The sequence below is a fragment of the Crinia signifera genome, chromosome 9, assembly GCF_055691185.1.
Source record: "Crinia signifera chromosome 9, ASM5569118v1, whole genome shotgun sequence".
Lineage (NCBI taxonomy): Eukaryota > Metazoa > Chordata > Amphibia > Anura > Myobatrachidae > Crinia > Crinia signifera.
Window position 1 is genome coordinate 70090758 of NC_139225.1, and position 20378 is coordinate 70111135.

The window sequence follows — 20378 nt, forward strand, 5'->3', positions numbered from 1 at the left end:
CCGATTCATCCTCTACTAACAGGGAGGTTATATAGAGTGCAGCTGCCATATATAGCGCAAACTAAGGTCTGCTTTTGTCCTGTATATATGTATATATATATATATATATATATATATATATATATATATATATATATATATATATATATATATATATATATATATATATGGGTCCAATTTGGCGGCACTCACGGCAATAAATTCAAGTAGACAGCAACGTGAATTCCAACGTTTCGAAAAACCTTTAATTTTTCGTCATCAGGGTACAAAGATATAACATACAGTCTCACCTTATAAACCCTCTAATACCCGTGCTCCCGCCTCTTACCTGGTGCAGCCGCGACCGGAAGTGCACGCCCCCTCCACACTGCGTCACATCATCCAGGTACACGTTGCCCAGTAACCCAGTCACCATAGAAACATAACAAAACAAAACACTCAAAGCTACTGTCTCACTGATCAAGACTGCAGATCATCACGGCTGTAAATATAACAATATACGAGGTATATAAGCACTACGTACTCAAAACTCTCTGTTCTAAACTAGTCGTTACAAAAATATAGATATATAATACAGACTAAGGGCCTTATTTTGGTTCATTCTTTCTGACAAAATCCTTCTTAGATGGGCAAAACCATGTGCACTGCAGGTGGGGCAGATGTAACATGTGCAGAGAGAATTAGATTTGGGTGGGGTTTTACTTCAAAGTGAGATCTATATTGCAGTGTAAAAATAAAGCAGTCAGTATTTTCCCTGCACAGAAACAAAATTACTCACCCAAATCTAATTCTCTCTGCACATGTTACATCTGCCCCCCCTGCAGTGCACAAACCTTTGGCCCTTATTCTGGTTGAAGCGGTAACGGCCGCTTGCGGCCGTTCCGCCGATGTTTTCGGTCTGCGCATGTGCAGAGGCCACTCTGCGCATGTGCAGCCGAAATCGCCGTACACGTATTTTGTCCGCCGCAAAGGGGGTGGATAGGGGCGTGAGGGGCTACGAAGCCTCATTTGCATATGCATACGCCCCGCGTTTCATGGGCGTTCCCATGCAAACGCGGGGCGTACGCATGCTAATGAGGCTATGACGCGTGGGTACAGGGCGGGCATCTGACATCGCCGGATGTCAGCTGCCCGCCCCCATACAAGATTTCACACGGACAAGTGTCCGTGTGGTCTTGTGTTGCGGGACCTGGTGGAGCGTGCGGCCCTGCATTCGATGTTCGGCGACCATCGAATGCAGGGGCTGCTCCCACCATGGAGGAGGCGTATCCCCGTCCACAATCATGCGGATCGCCACATGGCCGCGTACGGACGGCCGTGGCGATCCGTATGGAAGGCGGGGATTCGTCTGGTGCGGTCGGAGCCGCATATGCGGCTCCGGCCGCACCGATCAGAATAAGGGCCTTTTGTCCATCTAAGAAGGATTTTGTCAGAAAGAATGAACCAAAATAAGGCCCTAAGACATATCATAATAGAAAAGACAATAGAAAAATCTTTAGACAATACATTAAAGGAAGCATTGGAACACACATTAAATATATTCAGCACACTATGATACATATAATAATATATCAACACATTTGTACAAAATTGAAGAAATGTATTCAGTAAAAAACAGATGATTACTACAATACATTGAAGCCTAGAATCATACAGTTAAATTACAGCAAATTAATGCAACCAACATAGTCGACATATATGTCGACATGCGCATCACAATGGGAATTGTAGACTATTCAATGTAACAGATGCGGCCAGCATTACAGGAAAGATCCCAAACCTCTATGCTCATTAAGCTGGCCGCATCTGTTATATATATATATATATATACACACACAAACAAAGAATGGGCACTCAGGGACTCCAATAAGCAGGTGAAGACAAGACCAAATTTATTCCATTAGTGGTCTCTAACAGTGACTGTTAGAGACCACTAATGGAATAAATTTGGTCTTGTCTTCACCTGCTTATTGGAGTCCCTGAGTGCCCATTCTTTGTTTGGATACATGTTGCGAGCTGCACATCGCTGCCGCTCTCGGTTGGTTGGCACCAGGCAAGTAATCTGGCACCGCAGCTAAGATAAGTCCTGAGTGACGGCCCTATCCCCTATGATATATATATATATCTATATATATATATATCTATATATAATAAAGAAAGGAGAAGCGCACTATAAGCATATATATATATATATATATATATATATATATATATAATAAAGAAAGGAGAAGCGCACCATAAGCAAAGTCAAATACAGTTCTTTTACTGATCATACATGCTCACATGCATCAGGGTTACAATACATCAGCTTGCCAAGCCAGAGTGAAACTATAGTGCTATGCTATAGTTTGGGTGAGTCTTTATGGGCCAATCAGCATTTGGCACCTAACTATTCTATGGTTTGCAAGTAACCCCACTATCTTTATCCATTCACTAACCTCACTGTTACCATAACTTATACACAATTTACTAACCCTGGCCATGTCTGGCTGGCAGCTATACCATATATGGATATAAACAGGATTGGCCGTGTTCGCCGATCAATACTGTTAATGATATCATCAGTGTGTATGAGCTATATTCTTCTCCCGCGGCACAACTGATATAGGTAACAATATCAGCGGTGCCAGAAATAGCCACGTGTGTACAAGTCTGTGGGAGGTGCTGAATCTGTGGTGTGAAGGAGAATTTAGGTATAAGTTAGGGTACACATCAGAACAATATCGAAAAAACTAATCGTGCATCATCTGATGTGTATGCCCAATTGTTTACCAAGAAAATATAGAAACATACAACTTAATGGCAGATAAGAACCATCTAGTTTGCCCAGTAGGATATTAATGTTAAGTATTGGGTTAGGTGTTATGGCATTAGGGTTGTTTTAGTGGCTTGGGTTAGGGGCGAGGGTATTAGGGATAGGATTTTAGGGTTGGTTTGTCACGACCACCATGGCTGCTACCCATGCCTCCCATACTATGGTTACCCCTGGGGTCCCTAATAGGGCAGTACATGCTCTGGTGCTTACCTCCGCTGGCTGTCCCCAGGTTGCTGGGCTGTGTACTGTCGCACTGTCACCTGCTGGTGACAGTGATGACGTGCGCACTGCGGGTAAGGCTCGGCGTGGGGCCTGCGGCTCCATGATGCTCTGTGCCTCTGTTTGGGCCTTGCTGGACACACAGCCTGGAGTGTGCTGCACATGCTTCCTGCAGGCTGGGAACTGTCGCCGCCCCAAGGCGGCGGCCATCTGGTTTCTCCAATGGGACTGCACTGCCAATCAGCTCCAACCAATTGCAGTGCAGCCCTCCTGATAAATACTGACTGACCAGGTCTAGGAGTCAGTCAGTACAATAATGTCCTTCCCTAGACATCTGACTCCCTCCTGCTGACAGTGCGCCTGCCTGCCAGCCATCCAGCCAGCCAGCCATCCATCCATCCATCCATCCATCCAGCCAGCCAGCCAGCCATCCAGCCAGCCAGCCAGCCATCCATCTCCAAGAGGAATCCTTCTGCTTGCCTGCTGTACTCGACCATCCACCTGCAGGACCCTGCTGCCGCCTCTACGGTCCGGACAAGGTTAGCCCCCCAAAGGGGATCACCCTTTTCCTCACCTGACGGTCACTTCACCTGCAACCCTCCTGGTCACAGCCATTCAGGCCTGCTATTATTCCTTCTGGATTCCAATCATCCAACCGTCCAACCGTCCAATCTTTCATTAAATTCTTCAATCATCAATCCAATTATCTTTCCAAGAATATTCTTCAGTTCGATTATTCAAGTTTACGTTTATTATCCAATCTACACTTCAAGCCATCTTCAGATATCAACCTCGTGCTCCACCCACTACGAACTTTACAATAACTTTTATATATCATTGACTTTGGTTATCGCATATCTTCAGTATTACCTTTGTGCCACTATTCATCTCCTGTATTACATTATCTTTATTAAAACTGGTTTTCTTTTATCCAATTGCATCACTCCCTTCTGTCGTTTATGCAAAAACCTTACATCAAGGCACCTTGGGTGAGATTTAATAGGATGAGAGATTCAGAAAGTGAGAGATTTGGTGAGAAATCTCCAGTTTTTTTAAAGCGGCAATTATTTACACTGCAAAACCAGTTTGCATTTGCAGTGTAAATGATTGCCGCTTTAAAAAAACTGGAGATTTCTCACCAAATCTCTCTTGCAGGGTGAGAGTGAAGGTAAGGCAAGGGGAGACAGGTTTGAGAGGCATCACTTTGTTGTTGTGCCTCCCCAAGCAGTATTGTGGCTGATCTTGTTCTCACCTGCATCAGCCCCCCCCCCCCCCCCCACGGGTCTCCTGTACCACAGCGCTTGCAGCGGCTAGCCTGTGTCCTGGTGCTGGGGCTAGCCTGTGTCCTGGTGCTGGCTCTGTCAGCGGCTGGCCTGTGTCCCAATTAATTTTTAAATTTAAGGGTGCAGGAGAATGCCTTGGGACCCCCCCCCCAAACCCCTAGGCCCCATAGCATTTGCATCCCCTGCACCCTTAAATACCTGAGATAAATGCAGCAGCTCAAAACTCATCTGTATAGCACCAATGGAAGACACACTCTTTATTCATATATTTGTTATACTCCTCTTAAAAATATCCCTTATTCAAAATGCTCGGGACCAAAAGAATTTTGGATAACGGATTATTCCATATTTCAGAATATTTTTATATTTCAATGATGTATCTTGAGGTATCTTGCATATATGGCATATATGTTGTACAAACACATCAACCGCATGGAATACACACAAATAGATTTTATTTGTGCATAAAACAAGTTTTCAAAACATGAAACAAAGTTTGTGTCCTATTTCAGGCACTGCCATTGAATGCCAAGCAATCATTACCTTTCAGATATTCAGTGCCAAACGCCGGGTCGCACCCGGCTTTTTGGACCCAGCTTCAAGCCGGGTGCGACCCGGCGTTTGGTCCCTTTTACACCAGCGCCCCCCCCCCCACCCGGCGCAGGCGGTTCCTGAGCCGTCGCTTGGAGATGACATCATCTCCAAGCGCTGATCGCCGCCGCCGGGACCCAGACCACTGCGCTGGGGGCAAGCCCAGCACTAAGGTAATCTGCTGGGCTGCCTCCAGCCCCAGTGCACCCCCCCAACCCTCGTCTCGGAGGTGAATGGATGCCGCACATAGGCATCCATTCACCTCCTCCGCTGCCACTGTCTGCAGAGTATAGCAGGCAGCAGTGCAGGCTGCCTGTGCCCCCCATCCAGCGTCCGCAGGTTGTACGTCCCACATTGACGTTTACACCGCCCTCTACCCAGGTCCTAGCCGTGTTCTACCCAGGTCAGGACCTGGGTAGAAGTCCCATGTAAAGGGACACGGCGTGACCCATCTACACCGCTGCTGACCCGGGTCTGACCCGCCGGTGACCCAGGTTTTTGCGGCGCTGTAAAAGGGGTATTACATGATATCATATACTCAATAGTGGCAGTTACAGATGTCCCCAGTAGTGCCAGTTACATAAGCTATATAGGTTGCATACAGACAATTGTATCATGTCCTCAGTAGTGCAGTTATAGATGTCCTCAGTAGTGTTGTTATGGATGTCCCTAGTAGTGGCAGTTACAGATGTCCCAGTAGTGCTTTTAGCAAAAAAAAAATTCCAATTTCTGGAATGTATGGTTTTCAGGATATTTGGATAACAGATATTTGAACTCAACCTGTATGAGGTTATTGTCCAACTTATGATCTTGACCAGAGGTGCTACATCTGCATTTATGTAATGGTGTATGTGTGTACTTTTAGATTACGTACTAAAATCCTGAATAGCTTTTGTTAACCTTTACAATTTGGCAGGTTCTTTTGTTTTGTGTTTGTTTTAAGGACCAGCTGTATCAAGCTTCAAAAAGTGATAATGTGGAGAGTGATAAACATCCAGCCAATCAGCTCCTTACTGCCATGTCACAGGCTGGGTTTGAAAAATGACATGTAGGACTTGATTGGCTGATTCTTAAAGTGCATACACACAGGGGCAATTATAGCAAATATCGCTGGAAATATGGTCGCTGAGCGACCATATTACCAGCGATGGGAGTGTGCATCGGCGATAAATCGCCGGGTGCGCGCTCCCGTTTTCTGCCCATAGTGATCGCTGATTTCCACTGTTGGGCTCCCCCCGGCTTTTTCTTTTTCATCAGCGACCATCTCTGGCCGCTGATGCAAACAGGACACCAAGCGTTATATCGCTCAGCGATATATTGCCCCATGTGTACAGGGCTTAAATCACTCTCCACTTTATCACTTCTTTGAATCTTGATACATCTGGCCCTAAGTCTCTGATGTATGATGAGCCTAATTCAATAAGCCACATAGAAGTGTGATAAACGCTATTTGCCAATCGCATCCAGGATAAATGAGACCAGTTTCAGAGAAGGTGGCGATCTGGCATTGGCAGGTGTGTCAGGACAATTTTAGCCATGGCTGCAAGCCGAAAAATGGTGGCAATGCGTCTGCCTTCGCAGGCTGGGGGCTACCATAGAAATGTGTTTGAATCACATTTCTGCAATTGCAGCACCTTTCTGCGAAGCAGTCACATTTTTGCAATGTTATGGGAATTAAATTTCAATCGCAACAAGGGGAGGGACTGGGCATGCTGGGTGGCCTTGTCCTGTGCTGTATTAGATATCACTCGCAGTTTTGCTTTTTAAGAAAAACTACAGCAGTTACTGAATCAGGCCCATATTTGCAAGATTTTGGTTTCAGCTTGTAATATCCAATCACGCCAGCAGGTGGCTCTGTTTGAGGTGTAACAATCGTGCACAAAGCTAACTTCAGCCTGATTGATGAGAAGTAAAATCAGGAGGATTACCTGGGGAGCAAGGAGGTAGAGGAGGGAGAAGAGTTGCCGGTAAAGGAGAGGGAGGTGGACGTAATACGGGGCACAAGAAGCAGATCTGAGGAGAAGAGGCAGGGAGCAAAACGTTATGATTCTGGCGTGAACATCCGCACTGGTGCAGGTACAGACACACATCTAATCCTGTATGAGTATGTAACAGCAGTCCATGCTCTCTGTGTGTGAGCAGCAGGACGGGGTCAGTTCCTGTAGTGCGGGAGATGAGATGCTGCAGTGCAGCCGTCCTGTAGGTCCCGTGTGCTGCCCGCCTGACTACACTGACTGTGCAGCGCGCTTATAGCGACAAGAGCCGGCCTATGGATTGGATGGAATGGGTGCACTAACAAGCGGCCCATCATTACTTCTATGCTGTGGGATTTAAACTTCTACTATGTAATTATTTGTTTCATTGTATCTGTTCATGTGAAATCTACTTTGTGCTGGAGATGTGTAAATCCCAACAAGCCCATAGGCAGTTGTGGTGCTCACGGATACTTGCGTTTGGAATAATGTAAATGTAAAGGCTTCCATACACTATGCGATTTTGGGACGATTTCATCCGATTTCGGCACTTTGTGACGATAATCGGGTGAAATCGGCCCAAAATCGCAGGTGTGTGATATCTGATCCGATCCGATGCGTGGTCCCGTGCGCATCGGACCGGATCAGGGAGGTCGGACGGTCAGTACATACGATCACGTCCGACCTCCCTGTATGCATATGCCTGCCCACCTGACAGGCATATGCATGCAGACACCGGGGGAGCAGTGGGGCGGGCAGCGGGTCCCTGAGTGCTAAGCTGGCGGCGCCGGGGAGTGCTGACCTGGCCGGGCGGTGATGATCATAGATATCAGCACAGCAGTGCTGCGGGAGTCGGGACGGGACGCGCAGTGGCGGGTATTAGATTTTAAAATACCTGTCAAATGACTAGCCGTTCTCTGATTGGCTGAGCTCTCAGCCAGCCAATCAGAGAACGGCCAGTCATTTGACAGGTATTTTAAAATGTAATACCCGCCACTGCGCGTCCCGTCCCGCAGCGCTGCTGTGCTGATATCTATGATCATCACCGCCCGGCCAGGTCAGCACTCCCCGGCGCCGCCATCTTAGCACTCAGGGACCCGCTGCCCGCCCCACTGCTCCCCCTGATAAGAGCACCGCCGCCCCCTGACCCTCACCGCCCGCCCCCTGCGCCCCGACATGTGATAAATCGCAAGCGATTTATCACATGTCAAATTTGGCTCATCAAGTGCCAAATTGTGTGTGAGCCTCCCGGGGAGCTCCCGGGCGGCTCACAGGAGAATTGGGTCCGACTTGTCCTGAGGACAAGTCGGCCTAATGTATGGGGGCCTTTAGTGTCATGCTAAGGGGCCTATTTATCATAGATTGCAGTTACAATGCGATGTGGGCGGAATGTTATCGCATTGTAAAATGCGATCCTATTGGTGAGATGTATCATCCCTGACACGCAGGGACTGGGCTCCGAAAGGTGCTGAGCCAGGCGCCAGGGGGTCTTCTCTGCGCATGCGCGGTTAGCAACGGCGGCAATGGGCTACCGCCATCTCAGAATGGCGGTAGCCCAGGGATGCAAAGCGCTGCTGCCAATGTTAATACATCATAACATAGTAACCTATGGTGGAAGCAGCTGGTGGCGGTAAAGGAGAGATTGCGGCAGGGATCGGTAATTCCTGCTGCGATCCCTCCATGATACATTCTACTGATACTTAACCCTTTCTGGTCCAACATCTAGTCAGGCACAGCAGCCCTAGTGCCATGGTTGCCGACTTTCTGGCTGCTCTCTCAGGGAGAGAGCAGCCAGCTCAGTATGGCAGGGGGGCGGGTACAAAGTCGGGAGAAAAAAGGGGGGGGGGCCAGGGCTGCGATGAACAGTTTAGGGGCGTGGCTAGATCAGTTGTGTCATTTTAACCGTGCAATGCCAGTATTTTATGCATTGCACTGCGGGGAGCGGGGTTTAAGATGCTGGAGTTGCAGGACAATGCGGTAGGGTTGCCATCCTTTCCGAGGGGCCGGGAGGTGGACCCGATTTCCGGGACCCTTCCGGCCATTCCTGGAGGGTAGGCAACCCTGCCTAGTGCTAGTAGCAGATCCAATGGTGAGCCACTTTAAAATTAACATCGTACTTCAATATAGACCATTTCTGAATTTTTTTTTTTTTTTTTACAATCTATATAAACCTTTAAACCAGACTTTGAATTGCAAAAAAAAACTGTGGACTGCAACGAGTTAATATGTGCACAAAAATAGCAGCATCCATTCTGTATACTAAGAATATATGAAAACAGCGCCTCACCTCCACAGGGTGGGGGCACACAAGTTATTGTAATGTAATTTTTACAGCCTGCTTACTAGTACGAAATAAATCCACACACATGGTCAACACGGGTTAGCGTGAAGCCTCAAACCTTGTGTAAGCTTGGTATGATTCCCCTTTGTAGTTACAAAGCCGTTATTCTGCTTATCCCCATGTTGCCATTTTTGTTTTCATTTTCTTTATATATCCAAGACTGAGGTATTTACCAAAGCTTGAGAGATAAAGGTACTTGTGTACAATCACGGCTCCCACGATGGACATCGTATACGGAAAAATCGCATCGCATCGCATCTCATGCGATCTGATGCGATGCAATGTCATTTTTCACTGAAATTATGGACATGAGTTGAAATCATGTAAAATGCACCCCAAATGTAATTTTTCACACTGTACCACCCCCACTATCAACGCCAACCCAAAGCGCAGCGAGCCCGCAAGGGGCGGCGGTACGCGTCCTACGACCTTTTCATACCCCCACTATCCACGTCGGTGTGGAGTTGAGAATAGAAAGTGTGGCGAGCCCGAAGCGTGGCGAGCGGACACGGATACATGTGAAGCCCGCGAGGGGACACGGATACATGTGAAGGTATCCGCGTCCCCTCGCGGGGCACGCTGCGCTCGCCACGCTTCGGGCTCGGTGGCTCGCTGCGCTTGCAAAACACTTTCTATTCTCAACTCCACGCCGACGTGGATGGTGGGGGTATGAAAAGGTCGTAGGACGCGTACCGCCGCCCCTCGCGGGCTCGCAGTGCTCGCCACGCTTCGGGTTGGCGTTGATAAAGGGGGTGGTACAGTGTGAAAAATTACATTTGGGGTGCATTTTACATGATTTCAAGTCATGTCCATAATTTCAGTGAAAAATTACATCGCATCGCATGAGATCGCATGCGAATTTTACAAAAAATGCATAAAACCACGGTAAAATCGCATTGCACTACATATGGCATGCGATGGGAGCCGTGAAAGAACACAAGTACCGAGATAAATACCAACCTATCAGCTCATGTTTTGCAGGTCTCCTCACAGAATCAAGTAAAATACTTAGCTCCAGCTGAGGATCTTTTAAAATGTGTTAGTGAGTGATGACTGCACCTGTTGGGTGACCTGGAAAATGTGAACTGTGTGGGGTCCTGAGGACCGAGCTTGAGAACCAGTGGCCTAACCCTATACTCCCATAGCCTAGACGGCCCTAGGGGGAGTCTGTGGGAGTACTCCTGTTATTATGCAGGGGGTGGGGGTGCATCCTGTGGTGTCCTCCTGTTATGCAGGGGGATCAGGCCTGTTGTGTCCTGGTATTATGCAGGGGAGCAGGCCTGTGGTGTCCTCCTGTTATTATGCAGGGGGGGAGCAGCCTGTCATGTCCTTCTGTTATTATTAGGGGGGCTTAGCTGTTATCAGAGGCGAGTTGGCCCACCGGGAAACCAAGCCGCTTCCCAGTGGGCCGGACCAGATTTCACTCTGGCTGGGCCGCTTACCTTGGTTCCAAGTGGCCGCAGCCCAGCCTGGTTGCAAACGGCAGCATTGCCCAAAACAAATATGGCCACCGCATACATGCATATATTATATGCACATATGCAGTGGCCATATTTGTTTTAGGCTATGCTGCATTGTGTGAGCAGCTGCGGTCGCTGGATGTCGACATAAGCGCAGCGGTGGTGAGTAGCGTTCATCTATGGCCGTTGGAAACTGACCATCAGCCCCTCATCACCATACTGAAGAAGCCCATCCACTTCTTCTTCCTGTATTCAGGGTATGATGCTCAAGCTGCAGCGGTACAACCAGGATGTCATATACAAGCGAGCCAAGGAAATGTACGTTGCTGATGCTCTATCTCAAGCCTTCCTTGGACTGCTGACATGAACAATGCTGGGGATGACTATGAGGTCATGGCTGTGGAGGTGCCCACTACCAAGTGACTGGAAGAGCTGCGTGCTGCTACATTTGCGAATGATCTTTCCCAGTGTCCCTCTCCTGTGATCCTCAATGGCTGGCCATTCTCTTCCAAGGAGCTGCCGCACTGCCTTCGCCCTTCTACTGTATGAGAGATGAGCTCACCATGTCTGATGGTGTCATCCTGTGGGGTCATCGCTTTGTGATCCCGGCTGCCCTTCAAACATTCTATACCCAGCAGATGCACCAGGGCCATGCCGGCCACTAAGGGCCCATGAAACCATGTTCTGGCTCTCCATGTATGGTTACATTGACCATGCTGTCTCGCTTTGTGCACCCAGAAATGCTTTGCATTCACATCTGCCATGGGTGCCCATGCTGCTCCATGACAATTCCTGATCTTCCATGGTCCATTCCGGCAGCCGATTTATTCGAATGGAGGGGGAAGGATTACCTGGTACTAGTTGACTTCTATTCAGGATGGTTTGAGATAAACTACTTGCCTTGCAGCACATGGCACCCCACAACAACTGATCACTGATAATGCCATGAAATTCAAGAGTAGAGAGTTCAAGGACTTTGCAAACACATGGGACTTCCAGCACATCTACACTAGTAGTGCGCACTACCCACAGTCCATTGGGTTGGCAGACCATACAGTCCGCTCTGCAAAGCACCTAATGAAGAAGTGTGCACTAGATAGATCAGACATATACTTGGCACTGTTAAATTTGAGAAACACGCCCCAAGATGGACTCCCATCCCCTGCACAGTGCCTATTGGCATGGCGCACCCGCACAGGCATCCCAATGGCAAAGCAGGCTGTCCGCACAGGCATCCCGCAGGTCGTCCAAATAGCTACGTGGTACAGTCTTATAATGCCCTCTATGAACGCAACTGCTGCCATCTCTTAAGTGTACCTAAAGAAAAGCTCTACACAGCATGACTTATTAGTTTCTACCACAGCTGCAACCAATGTCACTGATGATCTGCATTACATGGACAGTCTCTCCTCAGAGACCACTCCTGAAGTAATAGAGCCCTCTGGTGTCATAGCAGACATACCTATTGTTTCCCAGTGTACCATTACCAGATCGGGCTGTGTGTCCAAACCCAACCCAAAGTTCCAAGACTTTATCGTATAATATCTTTTCTTTTTTTCATGCCAAATATTGTTGAATTTGTTTCACTCATGTTTGTATCCTTCCAGTTTGAAAGGGGGGATGTAAATGGATGCTATGCATACTGGGAGATATCATGCTAAGGGGACTTACTTCCTGTTGGTCTCCTGTTACTTTCACTTGGTGTCTGTCTCATGCTGATAAAAGACCTGTGTTACATTCATGCTGCATGTGTCGTCCTGATTTTATTGCAACACATCTACAAGACCTATGATTTATATATAATGACCTGTATGGCCCTGGTCACGGAAGGTGTGTATTTTTTATTTTAGTTTAAACTCCATCAGTTTTTTAAGTTGAATAATAAAGGGTTTTTATGACTTACTCAAGTCAGTAGTTACAAGTTAGATAGGTTGAACTCGATGGACTAACGTCTTTCTTCAGCCTTAATTATTATGTTACTGTGTTACTATGTTAAAAAAAAAAATGAAATATTAAGCACAACTTTGACATAGACATGAGATGTTTATTAACCCCAGGCAAACTGCAGTTCTGCAGGGCCATGTACAAACATACATAAGTGAGTCATGTGCTTACCATAGCTGTGTACGTCTCCAAAAGCAGAGGGTGTGGCAGAGGGTAGCCTGCAGCCTTAAGAAAATCATAAATTACTGATCTTTAGCAGAGTAGTAGAGATTATAGAAGTTGCCAATCCAGTATTTTATAACATGCAATTATACTTCTTTCTCAGCCAGCCACAAGGTAGTCTTTATTCATTCCTTGGGCAGACTTTGGCATGCCTAAGTTGTGCCACTGCACAGTGTGCCATGTTCCATTGACTAGGGATGGCTATTGATGTGGTTACCATCAATGGCGATATGACCTTCAATGGTTGCCAACTTGGTTACACCTTTTAAAAAAAACAAAAAAACATTTGGATATGCTGTGCCATCAATGGAGGAAATTCTCTCCTGTCGATGGCAAAAGCATTCAACATTGGCCATAAATCAACGATGATTATGTTTGATGGCCATCAATATCACTGATTGATTTAGCTTATATGTTAGCTGAATTGGCTGGTGCTTGCATGTTTATCCCTTGCTTTAAGTGGCATTTGATCATTTTCACTGGTTGCAGCGCACGCTATTATAGTCTAGCCTTGCGTCCTTCCCATGGTGTTCATACACACTCATCAGCCATAATATTAAAACCCCTGGCAGGTGCGGTGAATAACATTGAGGTACTTGTGGAGTATCACGGCTCCCATCGTATGGCATCGTATGCCATATGTAGTGGCATACGATGGCATACGATGCAATGTTTTACCGATTTTTGAGCATTTTTGCTCAAAAATCGTATGCCATCGCATGGCATCGTATGCCATATGTAGTGGCATACGATGTCATACGATGCGATACGATGTTTTACCGATTTTTGAGCAAAAATGGTCAAAAATCGGTAAAACATCGCATAACATCGTATGCCATATGTAGTGGCATATGATGTCATACGATGCGATACGATGTTTTACCGATTTTTGAGCAAAAATGGTGAAAAATCGGTAAAACATCGCATGGCATCGTATGCCATCGATGCGATACGATGTTTTACCGATTTTTGAGCATTTTAGCTCAAAAATCGTATGCGATCGCATCGGATGCCATACGATGGCATCCGATGCGATGCGATGGCACCCGATTTTGCACTGAAATGCATCAGAATGCATTGAAATGTGTATTAAAGTAGTGAAATGCCCCCAAATGCCATTTTTCATAGTGCACCACCCCCACTATCAACGTCAACCCGAAGCGTGGCGAGCGCAGCGAGCCCGCGAGGGGCGGCGGTACGCGTCCTACGACCTTTTCATACCCCCACTATCCACGTCGGCGTGGAGTTGAGAATAGAATAGTGTGGCGAGCGCAGCGAGCCACCGAGCCCGAAGCGTGGCGAGCGCACGCGGATACCTGTAAAGCCTGCGAGGAGACGCGTATAGCTGTGAGGTCCCATCGCCACACAATAAAGGAAAAAAAGACACACTTTCCGGTGGCCAAACATTTCTGCAGCCCAGGACACAATCAGGATCATATGAAAGTGATTATACTAAAAGGAAATTTCAAATCACAAAGGGACAGGAGGGTCTGGGAATACAAATTAATGACAACGTTTGACACCCTTAACACAGGACTGAATCTATCCGAGGGATTTATGGCCCACTACAACATCTGAGGAATCTGGCCCAGAGAGAGTGAGGGCATCGGAGCTCTAACTCTGGTCTGTCATCAACTTAGAGACAATAAAACTTTCACACTACTTATCTACAAACTAATTAAGGACTCAATTTACAAGCTCATTCTGTTATTTTGTTTTGTTTTGATCTTAAGAATGTCCATCTATCACATCTTGTTCCTACTCTGCTGTGTATATATATATATGTGTTTCTTCACACACCTTGTTATATCATGCCTGAGGAAGAGACCTAAGTAGTCTCGAAAGCTTGCATTTTAACAACATTTATTTTTGTTAGCCATTAAAAGGTATCATATTTGCTAGATTGCTATTTTGTTTTTCTCACTGAGGAACAATAAAACTTTTCTTATCAACTGGCTAACACGGTACCAAACTTTTTTCTTTTGACCATTTGTTTGGAAATGCTGGAAAACTGACAAACTGTCACTCATCCATAACCATGTTTTTGTTCCAACCAGCCAGATCTGAAGATAAATCTTACTAGTGTATGGCCACCTTAAGTGTCAATTGAATTTTTGTATGACAATGTCCTTCTACAGCATGATAATTAATTCTACCTCAACATTGTCAAGGAATGGTTTCAATGGGTACATATCAGGACGATGTGTATCCCAGGTGACCCATTGATCAAATCAGCTCATCTGATATCAGATGGGTCAACCGCACAGTTGACAGGTGGATAATATATTGTTCTGTGTCATGTCTCAATGATATATAGTCCATTATATCACCTAATTTGTAACTGGCCTTTGAGGAGCATTGCATGAGATATGGGCCTCTTATTCTTCATTGAGCATCTGCAGAATGTACAGGGAAATCAAGTCTGAACCAAGGATTTGCTGGTAACATCTTGGTGCCAGATACCACAGGAAATCTTTAGAGGTCTTGTGCAGTCAATGCCTCTACTGGTCAGAGTTGTTTTGTCAGTGGGGATCTACACAAAATTAGGCAGGTGGTTTTAATATTATGGCTGATCAGAGAATGCACACCCTCAAACTGTCCCGATTCCATCAGAACAGGGCCGCTATTCACCCCCTCTCCCCCCCCCCACCCACCCACCCACCCGCAGGCCACAGTGGGAGGTTGTGGGAGTCTTTAATCGCACACTGCTCTCTGCACTGCAATGCATCGGGTGAATAGAAGCCATACAACATCTATGCAGTTAAGAGAGTTGAGCCGGGACTCCCCAGCTGCTCATGGAGAACTGGCCAGATCCCCAAAATGACAAACACTGGTCTATAACATGAGGCCATTCCCCTCACACAAAGGCTGAACACATTGGTACTGCTAAAAGGTAGGCGGTGCAGTGTATGTTTGTAATAAATTGAGTATTTACAAAAATCAATTTTTTAAAATTTTCTGTGAAAAGGCATTGTGAATGCGATTTACTTTTTTTGCTGTTTATAAATTTTATGCTTTAATTACCCCAGAGTTAATGATCCCTTTCTCATTTCACATTGTGAAATATGTCAGGAGATAGTTGATGTGTGATGTTTGGCCCCTAGGCTATACTGTGAGATTCCTGCGTGTGTGACCCTTCATATTATCATGGATGACGGGCTCTCTGAATCACTGGCCTAGGCTGCAGGGAGTCTTCCTTACGTTTGCACAGTCTCTCACAGAAGAGGGGTTTCCTTAGTCTATTGTGTTCCACATCTTGTGTCCCTCCCAGCCTGGTTTAACTTGTTCTGTAAATTTTTGTTATTGCACTTGTATCAGGAGGAAACTTGCTACACTACTTCATTGAGAGCTGCTGTATCAGGGGAAAGATTGTTTTTTTATGCTGTGTAATTGCGACATAACGATTAACACATTACTTTTTTATTTTTCGTCTCACCTGCGAATATCAGAAACCGCAATATGTCACAGGGCAGCGCCTGCACATCCTGTACGCTTTGCCTATGGAGGTTACATAGTTGTTCGTGCAAAAAAACGAAGAGAGAAGCTTCACCTGTGGTGAGTCAGCGGACTTATATTTCCAACTTTTCTTCTGTTGTTACCTAACTTGTATTAACTTGGAAGATAAATAGGGGTATTTATAAAAACCCTAAAGATTGTGAGAGATAAAGTACTATCCAATCAGCGTCTGCTTTACATTTTACAGGGTATGTTTGAAAAATGACAGTTGGGAGCTGTTTGGTTGGTACTTTATTTCTCACAATTTTATCGCTCTATGGCCATTTATAAATGCCCTCTATAAAGTATATAAAGACTTATATAAAGTATATAAAGACAAAGCAATGTAGGAAACTCCCACAATCTTTGGCGTAAGATTTTTATTACCAGAAAGAATATACATAAAAGGGCAGTTTTTTAAGAACGAAAAAATCTAATTTGGGGAATTTTCATTTTACCATTTGTATTTGCTTATTATCATTTAATTATAATTTATTATACAGTAGGAAGCTAGTAAATGCATTTGTTTTGCATGCATTTAAGATTTTTACATTTTTGAGAATTTAATATATTTCGATGAAATATCATTTGAGCCGAGGATTACTATTTTTATTTGGAAAGGACGTAAAATATGTTTTATAAATTAAAATTAGATAGTAAATTAGACAAAAGGAAATGAGGAGGGACTGAAAAATTAGACCAATCCGGGTGTAGGAATACTCTGTAGAACAGGACTACTGATAGTTTTGTTAATATTTTGATATCTCGAGGGCAGTATATTTCATTCAATGAATCCTGGCTGAATTATCCTCTAAAGCAGGGCTGGGCAATTGTGGCCCTCCAGATGTTGAGGAACTACACATCCCAGGATGATTTGCATTAGTTTTGCTATGTGGCCATGCTGAAACTGATGCAAGGCATGCTGGGATGTGTAGTTCATCAACATCTGGAGGGCCGCAATTGCCCAGCCCTGCTCTAAAGTCACTGTTAATGTTCCATAGTTTAACTGATGTAAGAATTAATTAAAATAATTGTTTAACAGCACATAGCAATACCTGGAAAATTAGATGGTCTTAATGTGTTCATCTGGTAGGACAAGATCCCAAAGATACAACGGTGTTTCTTACATTTCCTGGGCTGCTGGGAAGGGGGGGAATGGGTGCTGGAGAGATGGGTGATGATCAAAATGAAAAAGCAGAGAAATGACAGAGAAAGATAGGGAGGTGGACATTGGCCCTTATTCTGCTTGGAACGGCCGGAGCCGCATATGCGGCTCCGACCGTGCAGGCGAATCCCCGCCTTCCATACGGATCGCCACGGCCGTCCGTACGCGGACATGTGGCGGTCCGCATGAAAATGGCGGGGGATACGCCTCCACCATCTTGGAGCAGCCCCCTGCATTCGATGGTCACCGACCATCGAAGGCAGGGCCGCACGCTCCACCAGCTCCCGCACCCATAGACCTCACGGACACTTGTCCGTGTGAAAGCATGTATGGGGGCGGGCAGCTGACATCCGGCGATGTCAGATGCCCGCCCCCAACACATGCGTCACAGCCTCATTACCATGCGTACGCCCCGCGTTTGCATGGGAACGCCCATGAAACGCGGGGCGTATGCATAGGGAAATGAGGCTAAGTAGCCCCTCACGCCCCTATCCACCCCCTTTGCGGCGTTAAAAAAAATTGTGCGGCGATTTCGCCTGCACATGCGCAGAGTGCCCTCTGCACATGCGCAGAGCGAAAACATCGGCGGAACGGCCGCATGCGGCCGTTACCGCTTAGATCAGAATAAGGGCCATTGTGAGGACCAGAGGTGTGATTGTGAGGGAAGACATCTGACTGGATTGGGCTCCTCCTACCTCCTACACAATTCCTGCCTGCCCCACCCAAGTGCAATACCCACACAGCCTCACCAGATAACATTCACCCAGAGATTAGACAAATAGGCAGTTGACGGCATGGAACCATCAATAGTCATTGATATCTGTTCTTAGTATCGGGAATGTCAAGTGGGTCAATCAGGAAATAAGGGTTTGGCTTAATGGGCTATCGATAGCAGAGCTAAAAATCTGTGACAAATTATGGACCAGATGTATCAAGCTTCAAAAAGGTGATAAAATGGAGAATGATAAACAACTAGCCAATACGCTCCTAACTGCCATGTCACATGCTGGGTATGAAAAATGACAGATAAGAGCTGGCTGTTTATCACTCTCCATTTTATCACTTTTAAAGCTTGATACATCTGGCCCTATGTGTCTATGTTAAATCTACTTTGGCCTACATAAGACGGGATGCGGTCATTCGTCAGACTGCATTTAGGTCTACAGTCATTAGGTCGACCCCACTAGGTCGACTGGCAGGAAGGTCGACCTGACTTAAGGTCGACATGGGCCAAGGTCGACATGACTTAAGGCCGAATTTGCATAAAGGTCAACATGAGGAAGGTCGACTGGTCATAAGGTCGACATGGGTTTTTCACTGTTTTTTGAGCCGACATGTGCCGACAGGCGGTATTTCATGCCCTACCATCCACTAGGGCGTGGTGGGAGAATAAAATAGTGTGCCGAGCGCAGCGAGGCACCATGCCCGAAGCATTGCGAGCGAAGCGAGCGATGCGAGGGTCCGATTCTCATTGCCAACTGTGTCCATGTCGACTGTGTCGACATTCGGATAAAAAAACAGTGAAAAACCCATGTCGACCTTATGACCAGTCGACCTTCCTCATGTCGACCTTTATGCAAATTCGACCTTAAGTCATGTCGACCTTGGCCCATGTCGACCTTAAGTCAGGTCGACCTTCCTGCCAGTCGACCTAGTGGGGTCGACCTAATGACTGTAGACCTAAATGCAGTCTGACGAATGATCCCATTCCCATAAGACCATATCAATTATATATACTATAAACTGAATGTTTGAGAAGTGGTGTGTAAAAGACAGCAGCACTGTGGGGGTTATTTTGGTTCACTCTTTCTGACAAAATCCTTCTTAGATGGACAAAACCATGTGCACTGCAGGTGGGGCAGATGTTACTTGTGCAGAGAGAATTAGATATGAGTGGGGTTTTACTTCAAAGTGAGATCTATATTGCAGTGTAAAAATAAAGCAGCCACTATTTACCCTGCACAGAAACAAAATAACTCACCCAAATCGAATTTGACAATTTTTGTCCCTGTGACCGAGTAGGGTCAGAGACCCAGGACTCCAAACCGGGTCATTTTTGTTCACACAAAGCTGAGAGCCAGGTTGGTATGTGTGCATCGGAAAAAAGCTTGTTTTTCATTCGCTGTGCATTCTCCATTTTTTGCCTCCTGTTAACCCTATTCAACGTGTCAGCTGCTCGCCGCCCCTGACATCGAGCATTGATCAATGGCTCATTTTGTAGGCAGTGTTCAAATAATGCAGAGATATGTATTCAAACGCAAATTAGCCTTAAAAAATTATTCCAAAACAGCTAAATCTGTGTGAAAAGCTGTGTATCTCCAAACAAATGAGTGAGGAAGGAGAGGTGAATCATGGGTAGAATATACAGTGAGAAAAAAAATGCATCATTGGGGGGGGAATTACCACAAAAAAAAATATATATATTAATGTGGCTTTTTTAAAGTAAAAAAAAATATATAGATCCTTCAAATAATAAAAAAATACACTTGCAGACACCAAAAAGAAAAAAAAAGTACATAAGTTCACCTAAAAAAAATGCCGAAAGCAAAATGGAGAGGCAAAACAGTGAACAGCATTCTCCATTTTTGCATTGAATACAGCGGTGTAACAACATTTTGGGCGCCCCCCCGCCGTTAAAGGGAGGGCGCCCAGCCACTCACCCGCCCCTCCTCCCGCCACACCAACCCCCGCAAACCCCCCATCCCCCGCAGTCTTACCTAGGTTCAGTACGCGCTGGTCCCGGCTCCCTTCTTCTGCTATGAGGACCACCACAAAATGTCCGCCCCCATACAGCAGACAGTTTCAGAGAACTGTCTGCTAAATGGGGGCGGACATTTTGTGGTGGTCCTCATAGCAGAAGAAGGGAGCCG

The 20378-nt window shown here is 46.0% G+C and overlaps 1 protein-coding gene across 2 annotated transcripts in view; it reads left to right on the forward strand.

Annotated features, from left to right (window-relative positions):
* The first annotated feature begins 6774 nt into the window (after positions 1 to 6774).
* The window catches only part of GDPD2 (glycerophosphodiester phosphodiesterase domain containing 2), a 73765-nt gene continuing 60161 nt past the window's right edge, over positions 6775 to 20378 (forward strand). Inside the window, exons 1-2 of one of the 2 annotated variants that reach the window (XM_083159155.1) lie at positions 6775 to 6984; positions 16298 to 16403. In XM_083159155.1, the coding sequence (XP_083015281.1) occupies positions 16308 to 16403 (96 nt within the window). In that variant the 5' untranslated portion in view covers positions 6775 to 6984; positions 16298 to 16307. Of the gene's footprint in view, positions 6985 to 16106; positions 16404 to 20378 lie in introns of those variants that run through there. The other variant, XM_083159154.1, reaches the window with a different exon arrangement.